The 20,454-nt window shown below is 38.1% G+C and overlaps 1 protein-coding gene across 3 annotated transcripts in view; it reads left to right on the forward strand.

The window, feature by feature from the left end:
• Window positions 1-14,693, forward strand: part of NUDT9 (nudix hydrolase 9) — a 35,874-nt gene extending 21,181 nt beyond the window's left edge. For all 3 annotated transcript variants that reach the window (XM_007999190.3, XM_007999192.3, XM_007999191.3), the window contains exons 5-8: window positions 5,325-5,436; window positions 7,753-7,899; window positions 10,685-10,769; window positions 14,197-14,693. In XM_007999190.3, the coding sequence (XP_007997381.1) occupies window positions 5,325-5,436; window positions 7,753-7,899; window positions 10,685-10,769; window positions 14,197-14,375 (523 nt within the window). In that variant the 3' untranslated portion in view covers window positions 14,376-14,693. The remainder of the gene's footprint in view (window positions 1-5,324; window positions 5,437-7,752; window positions 7,900-10,684; window positions 10,770-14,196) is intronic.
• The last annotated feature ends 5,761 nt before the right edge of the window (window positions 14,694-20,454 follow it).

Consider the following 20,454-nt stretch of genomic DNA (forward strand, 5'->3'; position numbering starts at 1 on the left):
ATATTCTTGTAGGAGAGTAGTGGGTGAAAAATGAAACTAAAAGTTAATTTTTGTGCAGTTTTATTGTGAAGAATTTTAAATGCCAAAATTGGTAGTATGGACTGGAGCCACTGAAGGTTTCAGAACAGGGGAGAGGCATTCTCTTCCCGAGGCAGACCCATCTGGTAAACCAAATCATATTCAGGTCTCTTGATGAGCATGAATCAGAATTAAGAAGGTCAGTGAATCTAATGTTTAGATGAGCTTAGCTATCTCCACAGGAATCATCTTTCTAATATATCTGAAATACTGTCATATTTGTTATCCTTTTAATTTTTATTTTTTTACTTATAGAATTTCTTTGCTGACCATCTGTCTCGCCACATGGAATTGTCATGTTCTTTCTTTAAATAGTCCAAATATCTTCAATATTGTTACTTTCCTAGTTTTGATATTTTGGGGGCCTTTCTTCATGGAGATTCTGTTTTTCTTTGATCTGAGAGTTTAACTCTCTATATATTTTTTTATTTTCAAGTTACTGGAAGAGGCACCCGTACTCACCCGGTCTTACGTTCTTACTTGCCCTCTCGATTCTCCTGCCAAAAAGAATCTTTACCCAATCCCCAATTTTATCTTCCCTCCATCATCCATCCACCTACCCACCCATTCACCTACCTACTTACTTAACTACTGATCAACTTACCTCTCCATCCATGTACTGTTAGAACCTCTGTGGTTTAAGTGAGATGGAAAGAGTTAATAAAAAAATATCAATGGCAGTGTTAGTTTCTGACTTTGGTGAAGCTGGCTAAAAACAGGAAGGTCTGAAACGTTTGAAACAGGAATGTAATGCTAGTAAGCGGACAAGAAGCAGAAAAGGGAGTCTGAGTCTTGCAAGTTAGAATCTAGTTAGCTTATCTTTATCTATGCTGGACCAAATAGTGGCTGGGAGTATACATGGTGATTGTGTGTCAAGTTGTTTTGAAATGGTAGACTTTTTGAGCTTAACTCTGTCATACAGATAAGAGAACTGAAGGCTTAGAGATGGTCCAAGGCTATAAGAGAGCCCACAAATGACAGTGTCTGGCTTTCAGCTGTACTCTTAGGTTGATGTTCTTTGTTATCTCAATAATGATTAATTAATAATACATAATAATGCATTAATTAATAAATTGATGAGTTCCTCTAAATAGATGAGAGGCAGCAGAAATGGAAGAGAGAAGAATGAAAGATATTGAAAGAAGGATTAGGCCTTAGATGAATTGTTAAAAGTATTCTACTTTTAGACTAGTCTATTCCAGGCATCCTATCAGTGCTATCATTAGTTTTTCTATTTGTTTTTCACAGAAGCCCCTCCAAGTAGGTATTGATATATCTGTTTTGAGAGTTTGAAAATAGAGACTCACTGGGGTTAAGTGACTTGCCTAAATGTTACAGATCTGACATCTGAATCAGGGGTAAGTGGCTTTAAATACTGTGCTTTTTCTGTTACACCACTAGTGAGTCTTTACTATACTGTACTTTTTATCATTATTTTAGGGTATATTCCTTCTACTGGAGAATCACCCAGGCACTTTCAGAGCAAAGATTCTATCCCCCTTTCTTTCAAGTATGCACTTCATGATTCAAAACAGCATTGTTCAGGATTTCATAAACTTTTTAGTTCAGAAGCTCCAGGGCGGGTGTTAAATTTTCAGATTCCCAGGCATCTCTCCTAGAGATTGTCCAGGTACAATTTTCAAAAGTTTCTTCAGATCCTCTAGAGTCAAAATGAGTTGGGAAGTGTTAATATATTATTTTAAATAAATTCAGGTCAAATAATTGATGACTATCATTTTCTGTTCCCTTTTGGTTAATGACAGGAAGGTGCATACTACCACAACTGGGGAGGGAATAGCAATAGGGCATAGAAATATCATTGATATTCAGTAAGTGTTCATTAGGTTCATCAATTAAAATGATGTGTTCTGTTAGATCAAGAAATTTTGTTTTAAAATTGGTGATAATGTATTTAATACTAACATAGCAAGAAGCTACTGTGCTTAAAATCCATACGTTTGTCCCTTCAGAATAAAATCTGAGAACATATGCAAGCTGCTCATCTCTCTGGTCCTGCCTTCTCCCCAGCAGCCTCTTTTTTTTTTTTTTTTTTTTTTTTTTTTTTTTTTTGGAGATGTGGTCTTGCTATGTTACCCTGGCTGGTCTCGAACTCCTGAGTTCAAGCAATCCTCCCACCTTGGCTTCCCAGAGTGCTAGGATTACAGGCAGCAGCCACCACACCTGGCCAGCATCTCTCTCTATTCTGTTTCTAATCCTTGTTCCATAGTCACAACTGGTTGGCTGAAGAGCAGTGGCTGTATTGAGTCTTTGTTTTCCCATCTCCTTGCATGTGATGTGTAGTAGGTGCCAGTAAATGTTTATGAGTGAACAGAACCATCATTCACCTTCTTATCTTTCCTTTTTTTTTTTTTTGGAGACAGATTCTAGCTCTGTCACCCAGGCTGGAGTGTAGTGGTGCTATCTTGGCTCACTACAACCTCCAAGTGATTCTCCTGCTTCAGGCTCCAAAGTAGCTGGGACTACAGGTGCACACCACACCGCCCAGCTAATTTTTGTATTTAGTAGAGAAGGTTTCATCATGTTGGCCAGGATGGTGTTGATCTTTTGACCTCGTGATCTGCCTGCCTCAGCCTCCCAAAGTGCTGGGATTACAGGCGTGCACCACCGCGCCCGGTCATCTTTCCGCTTACCTAATTAGTGTAAACATTCTGCTTGTTCAGTTTAAGTAGATAGTATGGTAATTAAGAACACAGATTCTGGAACCAGATTGCCCAGGTTCAAAGTTCTGTTTACACCCTTGTTAACACTGCAGTCTTAGGGAAGTTACCTAACTTTTCTGTCCCTCATTTTCCATATCTGTAAAATAAAGATAATAAAATGACTGTTTTACAGGGTTGTTTTGAGGCTTAAATAGATAAATATATGAAAGCACTTGGAACAGTGTTTTATATATATAATAAATGCTATCTAAATGACTTTTAGAAAATAATAAAATCCATCCTCTCTTCTTTCTCACTGTCTCTGCCTTCTGTCCTGTCATCATCTTTTACCTGGGTCATAGTAGTGGCCTCCCAGCTGATCTTCTTGAGTCCAGTCTTGCTTTCCTGCAGACCAACATACATGCTTTTGTCAAAGTGAGTGAGCTTTCTAAAATTCAGATTGGTTATGGCTTTACCCTGCTTAAAAACATTCTCTGGCTCTCTAAGTAGATGAATTAGATGAACCATCGTATAAGCCCATTATGGCCCACTTTCCTGGCCTATCTTTTCCCTCACTGATGCCCATGGTGCTAGACCCCGTATGGACATTCAGTTTCTTGAACACATTATTTTATTTTATGACTTTGTTTCTCACTCATGTATTCCCCTTTCTGGCATTTTAAAAACAGATATGCCCTCTTGTACTAATTATTATTTCATTTCTATTTAATATACTCATCAAACTATCACCCTTCTAATTTAGAGCCACTGCTAGACTGTGAGCTCTTTCTTGGGAGGAATTAAATGTGGTAGATATGGTAGTCAGCTACTATATAAGGAAATTAGATATGGTAGTCAGCTACTATATAAGGAAATTTGGAAGCTCATATCCACACTAATATTTTATTGGGTTTCATCTAGAGTAATGATTAGATCATAGACCTTCTTTTTTGGTTTAGCATTGGAAGATTTTTTTTTGACTAAGAGATCATTAGGACAATTCCTAAAATTGGACTGGAGGTTGATATGGAGGTGAGGAAGGGGAAGGGGAGATTTATTAGTATCAACATCTCTGGCAAAGAGAGTGTGATTAGAAAAAGTGTATTCTGAAACTAACATTGCCTTGATACTTTTTACAAAACCTATAATCAATTCAATTTAAAATGTAAAATAAAAGGATAGAGTTTTTTTGTTTGTTTATCAAATTAGAGGGCATAAAGATTGAGAAGCAGGGCCAGGTGTGGTGGCTTACACCTGTAATCACAGCACTTTGGGAGGCTGAGGTGGGAGGATGGCTTGAGGCCAGGAGTTCAAGACCAGCTGGGTAACCTAGCAGGAGACCCCATCTCTACTGAAAAACAAAAAAAAATTAGCTGCGTGTGGTGGCTCATGCCTGTAGTCCTAGCTATGCAGGAGGCTGAGACAGAATGATTGCTTGAGCCCAGGAGTTTAAGATTACAGTGAACTATGATTGCACCACTGTACTCCAGCCTTGGTGACAGAGCAAGACCCTGTCTCTTTAAATAAAAAAAAAAAAAATTGAGAAGTACTGCTTTTGACGACAACTTAACTGGGTCATATAATCTGCTTTTCTCTTAGCACAGGGTGAACTGTTAAAAGCAAAGTTTTTTTGTTTTTTTTTTTGAGGTGGAGTCTCACTCTGTCACCCAGGCTGGAGTGGAATGGCACGATCTTTGCTCACTGCAACCTCTGCCTCCTGGGTTCAAGTCATTCTCCTGCCTCAGCCCCCTGAGTAGCTGGTACTACAGGCACTCACTATCATGCCTGGCTAATTTTTGAATTTTTGTAGAAACAGGGTTTCACCGTGTTGGCCAGGCTGGTCTTGAACTGTTGACCTCAGGTGATCTGCCCACCTTGGCCTCCCAAAGTGCTGGGATTTCAGGCGTGACTCACCACACCCTGCCAAAAACAAATCTTACCATGCCTTTTTCACTACCAGTAATTTTCTCTGTCTGTCACCCAAGCTGGAGTGTAGTGGCACGATCTTAGCTCAGTGCAACCTCAAACTCTGGGTACAAGTGACCCTTCTGCCAACTAGCTAGGACTATAGGTGCATGCCACCGCACCAGCTGATTTTTTAATTTTTTGTAGAGATGAGGTCTTCCCTTGTTGCCCAGGCTGGTCTCGAACTCCTGAGCTCAAGCAATTCTCCTAAAGTGTTGGGATTACAAGTGTGAGCCACTGCACCTGGCAACTACCAGTATTTTTAAAAGAAAGATATGTAAACTTATTTTTAAAAAAACTTCGATAACCTTTTCTTTAAATTGTATTCTGCTGCTACTTGTTTAGTTAGTACTTTAAGTAGTAAAAATTGTTTGTATCCTGAATTTTCGTTACAGATAATGTATCTTTTATGTAATGTAGACATTTGTCCTGGTTTGTAACAGTGATGAATATAGAATATTTCCTATAAAAATCAATAGTTTTAAATAAAACTAGCTGATTTGAGATAAATTTGTATATACTCTGTTTTAAAGAAAAGTGTCCTTGTAACTTTTTCTCAGATTTGAGATAGAACCTTAGTTTTTGTTGTAAATAGTTAGGATTTTACATTACTATTCACAGATGGAAAAAGGATAGCAGTGGAAATAAAATCATGCATCCTGTTTCTGGGAAACACATCTTACAGTTTGTTGCAATAAAAAGGAAAGACTGTGGAGAATGGGCAATCCCAGGGGTAAGCATTGAAATTAAATTAGTGTTTAAGTTCTTTTTACTTGCTCTACTTACTACATGGTTATTGTTTGTGGATCTTTTCTATTCCGTTTTCCTCTATTCCTTCCCACTTGAATTAGTAGTTCTTTTGTTTTTCATCCCTGGATGAAGTGTCATTGTCAGCAACAAGTTTAGGATAATCCAAGACTGTTAGAATCTGCGTCTAATTCTGACACCCTTGGGAAATAACTTGGGCTTTGATATTAGATGTAGGTCTGTGTTCTGGCCATTCCACTTGCAGCTGGGTGATTGGGAGTTCAGGCCCTCATCTTTAAAATAAAGAGATCTACTTCACAGGATTATTAGAGATCACATATAAATAGGCATTCATTATGTTGGATCCCATTTCAGAATTTAACCTCTACTCCAAGCCCAAAGTAGTATTTTTAAGCACTTTTTGGTTGAATTCTGATAACTTGTGACAACATTAAAAAAATTAACTTTTGTTATTTACTGTTCCTTGTAGTTTAAATAATTTCTATAATGTATATAATGAGTATACTTTTGTTGACTTGTAGTTTGAATTTATGGCAGTGATATATTTGAAGTGGCCATTTATTTTTTATTTATTTATTTTGAGACAGAGTCTCTCACTCTGTCATCCAGGCTGGAGTGCATTGGTGCGATCTTGGCTCATTGCAACCTCTGCCTCCCGGGTTCATGCAGTTCTTATGCCTCAGCCTCCCACTGTAACTGGGATTACAAGCATGCGCCACCATGCCTGGCTAAGTTTTGTAATTTTAGTAGAGACAAGTTTCACTATGTTGGCCTGGCTGGTCTCGAACTCCTGGCCTCAAGCAATCTGCCTGCCTCAGGGCCTCCCAAAGTGCTGGGATTACAGGTGTGAGTCACCACGCCCGGCCTGAAGTGGCCGTTTAAAATGTTTATGTGTGTGGTAGAGGGTTTTATATTTTATACCATATTGTGAAATGGAGATAGTTTGATATGAGGATGACTCTTTATAAACATACAGTTATCTGCAAGAATGTTTTTTTCTTTGTAGAATAAAAATGGAATGGAAATAAGGATCTCAACTGACTCTGATAAAAGTTTAGGTTAATTTCTGTTTTTTTCTTCTTTTTGAGACGGAGTCCATCTAGTCCATTGCTCGGCTGGAGTGCAGTGGCATGATCTCAGCTCACTGCAACATCCGCTTCCTGGGTTCAAGCAATTCCCTGCCTCAGCCTCCCTCGTAGCTGTGTTTATAGGCGACTACCACTACACCTGGCTAATTTTTGTATTTTTAGCAGAGATGGGGTTTCACCATCTTGGCCAGGCTGGTCTTGAACTCCTGACCTCGTGATTCACCCGCCCTGGCCTCCCAAAGTGCTGGGATTATAGGCATGAGCTACTGCGCTCAGCAAACTTTAGGCTAACTTCTATGAGCCAAATCGTCAAACTTCACTTAGGTTGAAAGCAATAATGTAATAATGATTGCATCATAGAATCTTATATTTTTATTGTTATTTGAAATTCTTACCAGGAAACTCCTGTCATTGATATCATTTTGACAGTTACTCATCTAATCACTGTATTTTTAGTATCTTCCTTTTGTCAGCTAATATTTTAGATATTGAGGATACAACAGAACAACATAAACAAATATCTCTATCTTTTGGTGCTCACATTCCAGTTGGAGAGACAGATAATATAAGATACATAAGTTAAATATATCCCATCTAACAATAAGTATTAAGAAAAAACAAAAGCAAGTTAGAGGACTAGGAAGTGTTTGAGAGTTTGCAGTTTTAGACAGGGCAATTAGAGAAGACCTCCCCGAGGAGGTGCATATTAGGTAACTATCTGAAGGGAAATGAATTAGTGAACCATGCAGATAACTAGAGAACAGCATCTTGGATAGAGATAATAGCAGGTGCAAAGGCGCTGAGTGGGCAGCATGTTAGGCAGGTCCTGGGAACATTGAGAAGATCAGTGTGGCTGGAATGGAATGAACAATGGGGGAAGAATCAATGTGCTGTATTATTTCTTGCCTCCAGTCCTTTTTCCTTAGTTTGAGTTTGGCAAGTACCAGGAAATTGGTTTGATTGGCTCAGTTTGCCATAGGCTAACCTTGGACCAATCACTGTGGCCAAATACATGAGGTATCCTTATTGGCTTCTTCTACTAGCAACAGATGGTTTAGAGAACAGCGTATCACAGAGAAATGGGGATCACTATTATAGGCAGATTGAATAATGTTCACTCTACCACTCAATAAATATTTGTTGAACAAATCAAAGCTGATCCCATTTTTCAAATTTTTTAATGTGACTCTTAGGGGATGGTGGATCCAGGAGAAAAGATTAGTGCCACACTGAAAAGAGAATTTGGTGAGGAAGCTCTCAACTCCTTACAGAAAACCAGCGCTGAAAAGAGAGAAATAGAGGAAAAGTTGCACAAACTCTTCAGCCAAGACCACCTACTGGTAAGAAATAGTGTTTCTGGGAGGGATTTAGTTCTGTGGATTGTTGAAAGTGACTTAAAAGTTGACCTGGAAATCTGTATGTCCTTCTCTAAATAAAGTGGAATACTTGTATATTTAAAATATATTCACAAAAACGAATTACAGATCTTCACTGTAAATAGGTTTCTATTTAAAGTTTTATAGCCCACCTTTATATAGGCTAAAATGATCTATATTTAGTTCATTTATCTCATTTATTATAACAACGTTTTTTTTCTTAGTTTTTCTTTTTTCTTTTGAGATGGAGTCTCAAAAGCACAGAAGGCCAGGCTTACTCCTATAATCCCAGCACTTTGGGAGGTCGAGGTGGGGGGATCACTTGAGCCCAGGAGTTCAAGACCAGCCTGGGCAACAGATGTCACCAGACTGGGTGACAGATGGACTCTGTCACCCAGTCTGGAGTGCAGTGGCATGATCCTGGCTTACTGCAACCTCCACCTCCCAGGTTCAAGCAATTCTCCTGCCTCAGCTTCTGGAATAGTTGGGATTACAGGCACCCACCCCCATGCCCAGCTAATTTTTGTATTTGTAGTAGAGACACCATGTAGTATTTCACCATGTTGGCCAGGTTGCCCTTGAACTCCTGACTTCAAGTTGTCTGCCCTCTTTGGCCTCCCAAAGTGCTGGGATTACAGGCGTGAGCCAACATGCCTGGCCTGTAAACTATTTTCTTTCACATTGAGTACGCATCCAACAGAAAGCTTTTTGTATGTGCATGAATTCAGCTCTCGCTGAAAGAACATTTACATTTTAAATTATGTCATACAGAGATTTTTCTGGTTGATAATCATTTAAGTCTCATTTTTGTTTTGTCCGTATACCCTCTATTCTTTTGATTTTTATTTGAGACAGGGTCTTGCTCTGTTGTTCAGGCTGGAGTGCAGTGGTGTTACGGCTCACTGCAGTCTCAACCTCTTGAGCTCATGTGATCCTCCCACGTCAGTCTTCTGGGTAGCTGGGACCACAGGCAAACACCACCGCACTGGGCTAATTTTTTGTTTTTTGTTTTGCAGAGATGGGGTTTTACCATGTTGCCCAGGCTGGTCTTGAACTCCTGGGCTCAAGTGATCCCCCCACCTCGACCTCCCAAAGTGCTGGGATTATAGGAGTGAGCCTGGCCTTCTGTGCTTTTAAAAAAATACCTTACAAGGTATATGCACACTAATAATAAGAAAATAATAAATTTTTTTTCTTTTGTGTTGTTGTTTCTTTTTTTCTTTTTTTGTTTTTTGAGATGAAGTCTCACTCTTGTCCCCAGGCTGTAGTGCAATCTTGGCTCACTGCAACCTCCGCCTCCTGGGTTGAAATGATTCTCTTGCCTCAGCCTTCCAAGTAGCTGGGATTACAGGCACGTGCCACCATGCCTAGCTAATTTTTATATTTTTAGTAGAGACAGGGTTTCACCATGTTGGCCAGGCAGGTCTTGAACTCCTGACCTCAGGTGATCTGCCTGCCTCGTCCTCCCAAAGTGCTGGGATTACAGGCGTGAGCTACCGCGCCTGGCCTTTTTTATGTCATTTTTTTATTTGGATTGCTTGTTTTTCAGAATTGGGATTTAATTATTTATGTTGTCCAGATTTTTTTGGGTTACATTTGTGCTAGATGACTAGATCCAAATATTTTAATATATTAATAGCTTAAGTAGTAATCTTTAGTTTTACTTATAGATCTCCTTTGTTTAACTAGAAGAGTTTACCTTTGTATTTCAGAAACCATAATCACAGAAAAATACTTAAATCATGGATTCTCTTAAAAAATCATATTGCCCAAATCTGACTGTTCTTACTTTCTGAAATTAGAGTTTGAAGTGTTGACAGTTTCATGATGTATTTATTTATTTTGAGACGGTGTCTTGCTCTGTCGCTAGGCTGGAGTGCAGTGACGTGATCTCAGCTCACTGCAACCTCTGCCTCCCAGGTTCACGTGATTCTCCTGCCTCAGCCTCCCGAGTAGCTGGGACTACAGGTGTGTGCCACCATGCCCAGCTAATTTTTGTGTTTTTAGTAGAGATGAGGTTTCACCATGTTGGCCAGTATGGTCTTGATCTCTTGACCTTGTGATCTGGCTGCCTGTACCTCCCAAAGTGCTGGGATTACAGGCATGAGCCCTGCGCCTGTCCTGAGGGTTTCATGTTTTTTAAAGCTGCCTCAAAAGAGAATATTGTTCTGTGGGAAATTTGAAACAAGCACATAAAGTACTGCATTAAAAATTTTATGATAGATACATTTCTTTTTTTCTTTCTGTTTTTTTTGAGACAAAGTCTCGCTCTGTTGCCCAGGCTGGAGTGCAATGGCGCGATTTTGGCTCACTGCTACCTCCACCTCCTGGGTTCAAGCAGTTCTCCTGTTTCAGCCTTCCGAGTAGCTGGGACTACAGGCATCTACCACCGTGCCTGGCAATTTTTTTGTATTTTTAGTAGAGACAGGGTTTCACCTTGTTGGTCAGGCTGGTCTCAAACTCCTGACCTCAGGTGATCCACGTGCCTCAGACTCCCAAAGTGCTGAGATTATAGACGTGAGCCACCATGCCTGGCTGATACTTACATTTCTTAAATAAAATTTTGATAGAAACACACAACATAAAATTTGCCATTTAAACTGTTGAATGTACAGCTCAGTAGCATTCAATATGTTCATGTTGTTGTGCAACAGGATATTTACATTTCTGATGCTAGTGAAGGTAACGTGCTCTGCTGTACTCATTACATCTTGGACTTTTAAAAAAATCTGTTTTCTTTTGAAAATAGATATATAAGGGATATGTTGATGATCCTCGAAACACCGATAATGCATGGATGGAGACAGAAGCTGTGAACTACCATGACGAAACAGGTAACTTTATATTTATTAAACTGACTGGGATTAAAGGATCAGTTTAAGCCAGTAGCCCACTAAGGCATGATTAAATCTGGGCTATTTTAGCATCTTAAACCAATTAACTGTTGATTGTAGGATTGTAGTTATATGAAAGCAAAATTGTTGGTATTAAAGGAATACGTAGGAGAAATCTTCAAAACTGTTATCACCAGTGATTAAATTTTCTTTAATCCATTGGTAACATTTGAAATTAAGGTTGAAATTATGGGTAAAATGGTATGCTTTAAATATGTCAGATTATTTATTGAGTATGATTCATTTTTTTTGCAAAACAAAAACGAAAGCAACTGGGATTTGGGTAGGAAGTATGGCAGTGATGAAGGAAATGGGATTTATATCTTACTATTTGAAATATTTTTATAATAATCTTGGATTATTAAAACACAAAGCAATAACAAAAAATTCCAAGTGCTGAGAAAATTTACATGAATGTTCTTTCTGGTCCATGGAATTTAAAATTTTATGAGGAGAGTCAAACCTGTTATTACAGAAAGAGAAAGGAAAAATCTGCTGTCTTAAAAATTAATTTGATCTTAATGTACACATTGAATGGTTCCCTTGAAACATATTTTATTGCTAAATTTAATTTGTGTTTATTTGTAGTGTAAAAGTGGGTGCATCATGCTAGAGAAATGAAATGAATGTTCCACTCATGGTTCTTTCTGAGCTGTGTAACCTTGTATAAATCACTTGTCCTCTTGGACTCAGTTTTTTCACTTACAAAATGGGCTAGGACTAGAAGATCTGTCATTTCTATGTCCTGTGCTTTTGCTTGTTGAACTTGGAGGAAACTCCTGGGGCCATTTTCCATTGCTTCTGTATTTCCACTTAGGTATATTAGAAGAAATATGCAGATGTAAATTAGAAGCAGATCTGTACAACTTTAGTACTGATAAATTTGTTAACTACTTACTTTTGGAATTAAAAACAGTAACTGATCCTTCAGAGGTTGATTATAGAGTTCATAGGTTGTTTGCTGTTTTTACCCCTTTTCTCTCTTTAAACTTAAAAAATTATGTTTTGATAATTCCAAAATCTGTGCCATATTTGAGTTTGGTTCTAATATTTGCTTTGTTTCTTTAGGCTATGTTTTTTGCCTTTTAGCATGCTTTTAGTGCCCTTTTTTTTTTTTTTTTTTTTTTTTTTTACTCCGAGATGGAGTCTTGCTCTGTTGCCCACGCTGGAGTGCAGTGGCATGATCTCAACTCACTGCAACCTCTGCCTCTCGGGTTCAGGCGATTCTCCTGCCTCAGACTCCCAAATAGCTGGTACTACAGGCATGCACCACCATGCCCGGCTAATTTTTGTATTTTTAGTGGAGATGGGGTTTCACCATGTTGGCCTGGCTGGTCTTGAACTCCTTACTTCAGGTGATCCACCCACCTTGGCCTCCCAAAGTGCTGGGATTACAGGCATGAGCCACTGCGCCCGGCTGTAGTGCTTTTTTGAAAATTGACCACGATATATCTTGTAAAGGGAACTAAGGCAAATAGTTCTTTAGTGTGAGGTTTTATGTTTATCTGGCTAGGAGTTAGGCTGTGTTTGTTGTTTGCTGTAGTTGTATGTGTCAGAGGCTAAAATTTCCTATAGTTTTGGGTTTCCCTGGAGACTTCTTAAATAAGATCTGAAGCATGCCCTTTCAGCTCTCTTCACCTTTTATTAAACAGCCCTATTGATAGATATGGTGGTAAATTGTGGAGTTGGATATTTCCTTTCCCTCAGGTTGCTTAGGGCTTGGTAAAATAGTTTTCCTTGAGGGCAGAGTGATCTGGGTATATTTCAGAATGGTTACCTTTCTCCTCTCCATGTTGGAAGGGAGAGAGGATTTTTCTCCAGTCTTCACCCAGTGGCTTTCTTGGAGGTAAAACTCACTAACATGGAGCCCACCCTTCATACTGGTGTGGCTGAGCCCCTAGGAGATTTTATCTTTCAAGCTAGTCCAAAGGTCAGCTTTCAGCAGTTCGTTACCCTTTAAGTGTTCCTACCAGGCGCTGACTCCAGTGGTAGGCTTCTCTCCCTCGTCAGTTGTGAGTCTCTGTATTTGCCTGTCTCTCCAGTTTTTGGTGTGGCAGTGTGCTCTCTACCAAGAATACAAAAAAAATTAGCCAGGCATGGTGGCGAGTGCCTGTAATACCAGGTACTCGGGAGGCTGAGGCAGGAGAATCGCTTGAACTCAGGAGGTGGAGGTTGCAGTGAGCCGTGATTGCACCACTGCACTTCAGCCTGGTCAACAAGAGCAAGACTCCGTCTAAAAATAAATAAATAAAAATAAAATAAAATATTTAAGTAATGTTGCCTTGAATACTTTAATAGGCTTGTCTCTATTTCATTAGAATAAATTCTTCAAAGTAGAGTTACTGGATTGCTTATTGTATCTTCAGTGCCTAGTACAGAGTCTGGTACACAAGATGTACTCTGATATTTACAGAATGAATGCTTGTCAAAGAAAACTTACTTTTTAAAAGCTCTTGATAAACATTGCCAAATTGCCTACAGAAATATGCCATTTATATTCCCAACTGTGATTGGGAACACTTATTTTTATTTTTTTTGATAATTTAAATTTAATATTTTTTTCTTTTTCTTTTTTTTATTTTGAGATGGTGTCTTACCCTGTCACCAGGCTGGAGTGCAGTGGTATGATCTTGACTCACTGCAACCTCTGCCTCATGGATTCAAACAATTCTCCTGCCTCAGCCTCCCAAGTAAGCTGGGACTACAGGCATGTACCACCACACCTGGCTAATGTTTGTATTTTTAGTAGAGGTGGGGTTTCACCATGTTGGCCAGGCTGGTCTTGAACTCCTGACCTTAGGTGATCCACCTGCCTCAGCCTCCCAAAGTACTGTATTTCAGGTGTGAGCCACCGTGTCCGGCCTAATTTAAAATACTTTAATAAATCTATTTATAAATACTTGTATTTATTAAAATGTCTTAAGTACTTAAACATACTTTATGGTTTTTGGTTTGGTGTTATGCTTAGAAAACTCCACTTAAGACTATAAAAGGAGTCACCAATAATTTGTGTTTTTTTTTTACGTTTAAATCTCTAATCCATCTTGGATTGATTTTGATGTAAGGTTTCATATTCGTATAATATAGTCTCTTTTTTAAGGATAATCTTTTTAGAGAGAAGTCTTTGTATTGTGTGTTTGTCTAAAATTTAGGGACTTGGTTAAAATTTGGGCATTTTGGAATAGTCTCGTTTTTTTTTCCTTTTATTCATTCTGCTGACCAGGGCTGGAATAGTCTAGTTTTTAATTCACTTGGCCAGCTAGTACAATGATGATTTAAGATTATTTTAAGTAAGAATACTTGACGATATAGATATGCTAAAACAGAAATGAATTCTTCTTGGTGATGGTTTTTCTTTGGCAACCAGGTGAGATAATGGATAATCTTACGCTAGAAGCTGGAGATGATGCTGGAAAAGTGAAATGGGTGGACATCAGTGATAAACTGAAGCTTTATGCCAGTCATTTTCAGTTCATCAAACTTGTGGCTGAGAAACGAGATGCACACTGGAGCGAGGACTCTGAAGCTGACTGCCATGGGTTGTAGCTGATGGTCTCCGTGTAAGCAAAGGCCCACAGAGGAGCGTATACTGAAAAAGGCAGTATCACAGAATTTGTACTATAAAAAGGGTAGGGTAGGCCACTTGGCCTATTTACTTTCAAAACGATTTGGATTTAGAGTGTTTCACATCAGAATAAAATGAGTAAGATGAACTAGAACACAACATTTTCAGCTTTTTGGTCAAAAGGAATATATGTAGTCATATTTGGTATGTATTTAAGCATGACTTAAATGAAATGTAAACAACTAATGCTCTTTGAAGAATCATAATCAGAATAAAGATAAATTCTTGGTCAGCTATAACTTCTCTTTTCCATCTAGTTCTTGTCTGTCAATGCCTTTCCTCCCGCTCCCCATCTTCTGAGGCCTGAAGGGTGTTCCTGCCGCATCGAACTCCTTTAGGCGGAGTACCACCATTGGATGTACAGTTTAATGTTTCATCTGCTTTTTCTTTAAATTATTTGCTTCACATGATCTTGTTGAAGCTAATTTTGAAAATGGAAACTATGTTTTCTTGACTTTAGAATCTTTAGTTTTAAGAGGAAATTTCAGCCACTAGTTAATAGAGGTCAAGATCAGTGAACAAGAGCTGATATTCTCATTTTCAAAAATTCTGAATTAAAAAAAGTCCAGGAAGTTAGTATTTAAATCAACATGTTCATTTCACTCTAGTGAAACTACTGTATGTTATAAGTCAGTTAAAAATGGATGTTCAGAAAAGAATTGAAATCAGACAGGACAAAAAATTACTGATGCTGGTGAGGTTGAGAGAAAAAGGAATGCTTATACACTGTTAGTGGGAGTGTAAATTGGTCCAACCATTGTGGAAGACAATGTAGAGAGTCCTCCAAGATTTAAAGATAGTTGACCCAGCAGTCCCATTACTGGGTATGTACCCGAAAGAATATAAATTGTTCTGTTATAAAGACATATTCACGCATATGTTCACTGCTGCACTATTCACAATAGCAAAGACATGAAATCAACCTAAATGCTCATCAGTGATAGACTGGATAAAGACAATTTGGTATGTATACACCATGGAATACTATGCAGCCATAAAAAAGAATAAGATCATGTCCTCTGAAAAGACATGGGTGGAGCTGGAGGCCATTATCCTTAGCAAACTGATGCAGGAACAGAAAACCAAACACTGCATGTTCTCTTGTAAGTGAGCTAAATGGTGGGAACACATGGACAAGGGAACAACATTCTGAGGCCTACTGGAGGGTGGGAGGAGGGAGAGCATCAGTAAAAATAACTAATGGGTACTAGGCTTAATACCTGGGTGATGAAATAATCTGTACAACAAGCCCTCATGACACAAGTTTACCTATGTAACTAGCCTGCACACGTACCCCTGTACTTAACAACAAAACAAACACAAAGGAAAATGGTAGCCATCTGTGAATTGTAAACTTCTTGGTAGTCGCATTAAAAATAAGAAGAAACAAGTAAAATGGTTTGTAATAATTTAATCCATTATATCCAAAATATCTTAATATGTGATCAATATATAATAAGTAAGTATTTTGGTTCCGTAAAAACAGGAACAGAGGTAGAGGTCTCTGTGAGTTAGTGTTGTTTATGAGGAAAGAAATGTTGAAGATTGAAATAGGTTTTTGAGAAAAGCATGGTTAATGTTATAAATCCCAGAGGAAAGGAGGGGGTTGGTGCTTTGGGGGTTTTTGGAAGCAAGGAAGAGGAAAGAAAAGTAGTAGTGCCTTGTCTTAGTGGACATGTTTATCTCATTCTGGCTAAGGATCTCCTTTGGAAAGCCCTGTGATAGGAGCTCCTGTCAACCTATGTAGGGTTGGGCTACAACTGGAGCATCTCAAGAAAAGCTTTAGGGGAGAGAGACATGATTGTTTTCTTTCCTTCAGATGTTTGAAAAAGATATTAGGCCTACTCTGTAGCTAGAGAGGGTTAAGGTAAAACAAAGTGTTTTTCTGTTTTTTGTTTTGTTTATTTGATGTCAGAACTTTCGGTGGTAAACCTGAATTGAACTGACAGGAGGCTTTTTTCCCCTCAGTTATGACTGTACATTTTCCTGAGAAGCATTAGAATGTTTGATTTCAGGATACCTCGAGCCCTTCTGGAATAGTTGTAAATAGGGCATATGTATGTATTAACTTCTAAATATCTGTAAAATCCTGGTCCCTACGGTGAGTAATAAGGGATCAATACTTGATGAGGATGACCTGCTCAAGAGGTTAGATGGTCTTCCTGCATGGAAGAGTCGGCTTCTACTTTCACCATTTGGCAGGAAGAAACTGCTGCTTACTGTCACTCAATATAAGTTCTCCAAAATTGAAGCTACTTACAAAAGCTCTTTTAACAGTTTGAGCAATTTTCTGAAAATGTTGGCATTTACTTGTGTTTCATAGTATGTTGTGACAGGGTCTCACTCTGTTGCCTATGATAGCACCACTGGAGTGCAGCGGTGCTGTTATGGCTCACTGCAGCCTCAACCTCCTGGGCCCAAGCAATCCTCCCACCTCAGCCTCCCAATTAGTTGGGACCACATGTATGCACCACGACACCCGGCTAATTAAAAATTTTTTTTTGTAGAGACTGGGATTTCCCTATGTTGCCCAGGCTGGTCTTGGACTCCTGGGCTCAAGAGCTCCTCCCACCTCAGCCTCCCAAAGTGTTGGGATTACAGGTGTGAGCCACCATGCCCAGCCTGTTTAATAGTTTTGATACATTTGAACTGCCATTAATAAAGACATTTGGTTAGATTAAAGGTTTATTTAAAGTATGACTAAAGCCCATGGTCTAGATAAATTCTTTATGGTTTTTTGGAGTTTCACTGGAACAGGTACAAAGTATGCAAAATTATAAAACTGCCATCAACTATAGATAAGATAGAAGTAGATAATCTTCTGATAACTGTAAATATCCAGCACCATCTATAATAGGGAAAAAAATTAAAATGTTAGTTTCAGATACTCCTAGAGGGAGATCTTTCTGCTGTATCACTAGGTAATATTCCCCTCATATTTATTTTCCTTATGTCTTATGTAAAATGAATGCTTTTTATTTTAGAGACATTTAGTAAAATAAATAATATATGCCATTTACTGAGTATCTGTATTATATTACTTAATTCTCACCACACCCTGTTAGGTAGTAGTATTCCCATTTGACAAATGAATACATTGATATTTAGAAAGGTTGCCCATGGTTTTATTTGCTAGTAGAGTTGGGATTTGAATCACAGTCTGACTGGTTTGCAAACCTATTCTGTCTATTGTATTCCCTACTAAGGTTAAGAGTCTTTTATGATTTATTGTTTAAGTATGCAGCTTGGAAGATTATGTGTAACAGAAACAGTACTCATGTTATTCATAGTATTGCAGTTGTGATTTGTGACTTGAAATGTGAGGGCACACCTGATTTGGCAAGCATTGTTGAAGTTGTTTGTGTAATTTTGGCCCAAAGATAGTTTATTTGATGATAACCTAAGGATAAAGGGCCACAGTCAGTATTTGTTTTGTCAGCAGGTGTTCTTGAGCTTTTGAAAGCATTTCAAACTCAAATAGAAGGATATGCAAAGCTTCCTTAAGATCATAACTACTTTAAAAACTAAATATTTGGTGGCTAAAGGGAGAACTTGAAAATTCTGAGCACTTGGAGAGGCTACTCTTATTTAACAGTGTGTTTTCTTATGCCTAGGACTTCTGGTGGTGGTTTTTTTCTAAAATATTTCCAGAGTTTTAATAAACTGACTTTAAAATACATCCTTTGAAGAAAGCATTTGTAATTAATTGGTCTTGTTTACACCTATTTTCATCATATTAATTTACTGTTGTGGACAGAATCAGAGGCAATTAAACTCTTATGATAAAAATATTTAAAAGGATATAAATGCTTGAAAGAATTTGGAGATTTTACTAACCATATGTAACTTCTGGCATAGTAGTGGGAGAATTATTTCTGTCAAAATAGATCATACAGATTATAGTTATAATTTATCATATGAAGATATTTTCACCACAATTCCTTCTTCACCCATGCCTCCCATTTTATGCTTATTGTATTGCTGATGTGTTAATATTGGTATAATCGTGTATGTTGGAGGTGGAAAATAATGTGGAACCGTTAAATGCTGATAAGTTGAATCCTTAACTGTTGATAGCGTAGAGCTTAATCTCTCCCACTTGGCCGCAGATAGCCTGATAAACGTGTTTGAAATGGTAAAAGGTACTAAATAAGCACTTCAGGGCAGTGAAACTTGTTAGGAGAGAAGCAGTTGGGTGGAAATCCAGTTTCTTTCTCCAAGGCTGTAGTACACTATGATTGGGTCTGGAATAGCCACTGCAGTCCAGCCAGGACAACATAGCAAGATCCTGTTTCTTAAAAATATTAAAACAACAAAAGGGATTATGCCTTTTTGGTCTCCACATTTTTCTTTTCTTTTTCTTTTTTTTGGTATGTATTTTACTTGAAAGCAAACTTCAGTGAAAGTCAAAGTAGAAGTCAAATTTTGTAACCTTTGTATCAAGCAAGTTAATGCTTTTTGTTAAGATGTGTTACCTTGCCTTGAGATCAGTCCACTTCTAGGTGTGGCAGTTTTACAGTAGGCTTTTCTCATTATTTACTATGAATTGCCTATAAGACAAAAATAAGCCTGAAAGGCTGGGCACAGTGGCTCATGCCTGTAATCCCAGGACTTTGGGAGGCCAAGGCAGGCGGATCTCTTGAGGTCAGGAGTTCGAGACCAGCCTGGCCAACATGGTAAAACCCCGTCTCTACTAAAAATGTAAAAATTAGATGGGTGTGGTGGCACATGCTTGTAATCCCAGCTACTAGGAAGGCTGAGGCAGGAGAATCGCTTGAGCCTGGGAGGTGGAGGTTGCAGTGAGCCGAGATCGCGCTGCTGCACTCCAGCCTGGGTGACAGAGCAAGACTCCTTCTCAAAAAAAGAAAAAAGCCTGAAGCAAACTTTGTTGTTGAAATTTCATATTGCATATATGCCTGTAAACTTAAATTTTGTGAAATATCATGGACATTATTAAAAAATACCTTTTTATACTGGCAAAAATTTTGATGTAAAGATTTTGGAGGAAACGAGTTTATAACTCATGAGTTCTAGTTTGGTAGATTAGTTGGGGTTGACTCGCGTATATTTTTATAGTTACAAAGAGTTTTTCTTACCTTTCCTGGCATTGAATGTAACTTACTTTTATCAATGTAGTCATGGAAATAAAATCTTACCCCAAAGAAGTTCTAAAAGTAAAAAAATAAAAATAATAAAAATTTAGTAAGATGTCTTAAGTAAATATGTAGTTTATTATAGTATAAAAATAGAGCCTTACCCCTAGTTGATTCAAAATAGCAATGAGTAACTGTGAAGGAAGAAAAATCAATGAACAGTGCTGTCAATAGGTTTATTTTTAAACCTACATTTAACTTATTACATATGCAAGTTAATATACTTTGTATATGAAAATCTATTTTATTGAAAAATTCCATTTTATTGCTTAGTGTATTATTTATGTGATACAAGATTTTAAAATGACCCAATATCTAGATTTAAATACCTTTAATTCACAGAAATATTTTCTTCTTTCTACAACTTTGTAATGGTATTCACCATATTTGAAAGTTAGAAAATTTATTTGAATGGTTAAGAAACCCTCTGTGTACACTTCCATACAAGTCCCATCTTTCATAAATGATTCAGATTCCCTGTGTGAATGATACTTGAACTAAAATTTTAGGACAACTATGAATACTTTGTTTTGAGAACTTGCTTACACAAGCAGTTTTACTGGAAAATTGCTTTGTAGCGTCCACGTGGTCCTGTTTTAAGATTCTGGCAGCTTGCTCAAGAAATTGACTACTCTGTCTAAAAGGTTAATCTCTTTACTTGTTGAGCTGTCGGTCTCAGAATGTATGCAGTAATATTTAAGCTAAACACTGTCCCAACTGTGACAGATCTTAGGCACGAACAATGCCTTCAGGTAGTATTTGTTCTGTTAGGGTGCCTTTCCCTGCTCCCTACCTTAATTAGGACCATTGACAGGGGCTGAATGTAGTATTTATATGGACTTTATAG

Source organism: Chlorocebus sabaeus, chromosome 7 (assembly GCF_047675955.1).
Source record: "Chlorocebus sabaeus isolate Y175 chromosome 7, mChlSab1.0.hap1, whole genome shotgun sequence".
Lineage (NCBI taxonomy): Eukaryota > Metazoa > Chordata > Mammalia > Primates > Cercopithecidae > Chlorocebus > Chlorocebus sabaeus.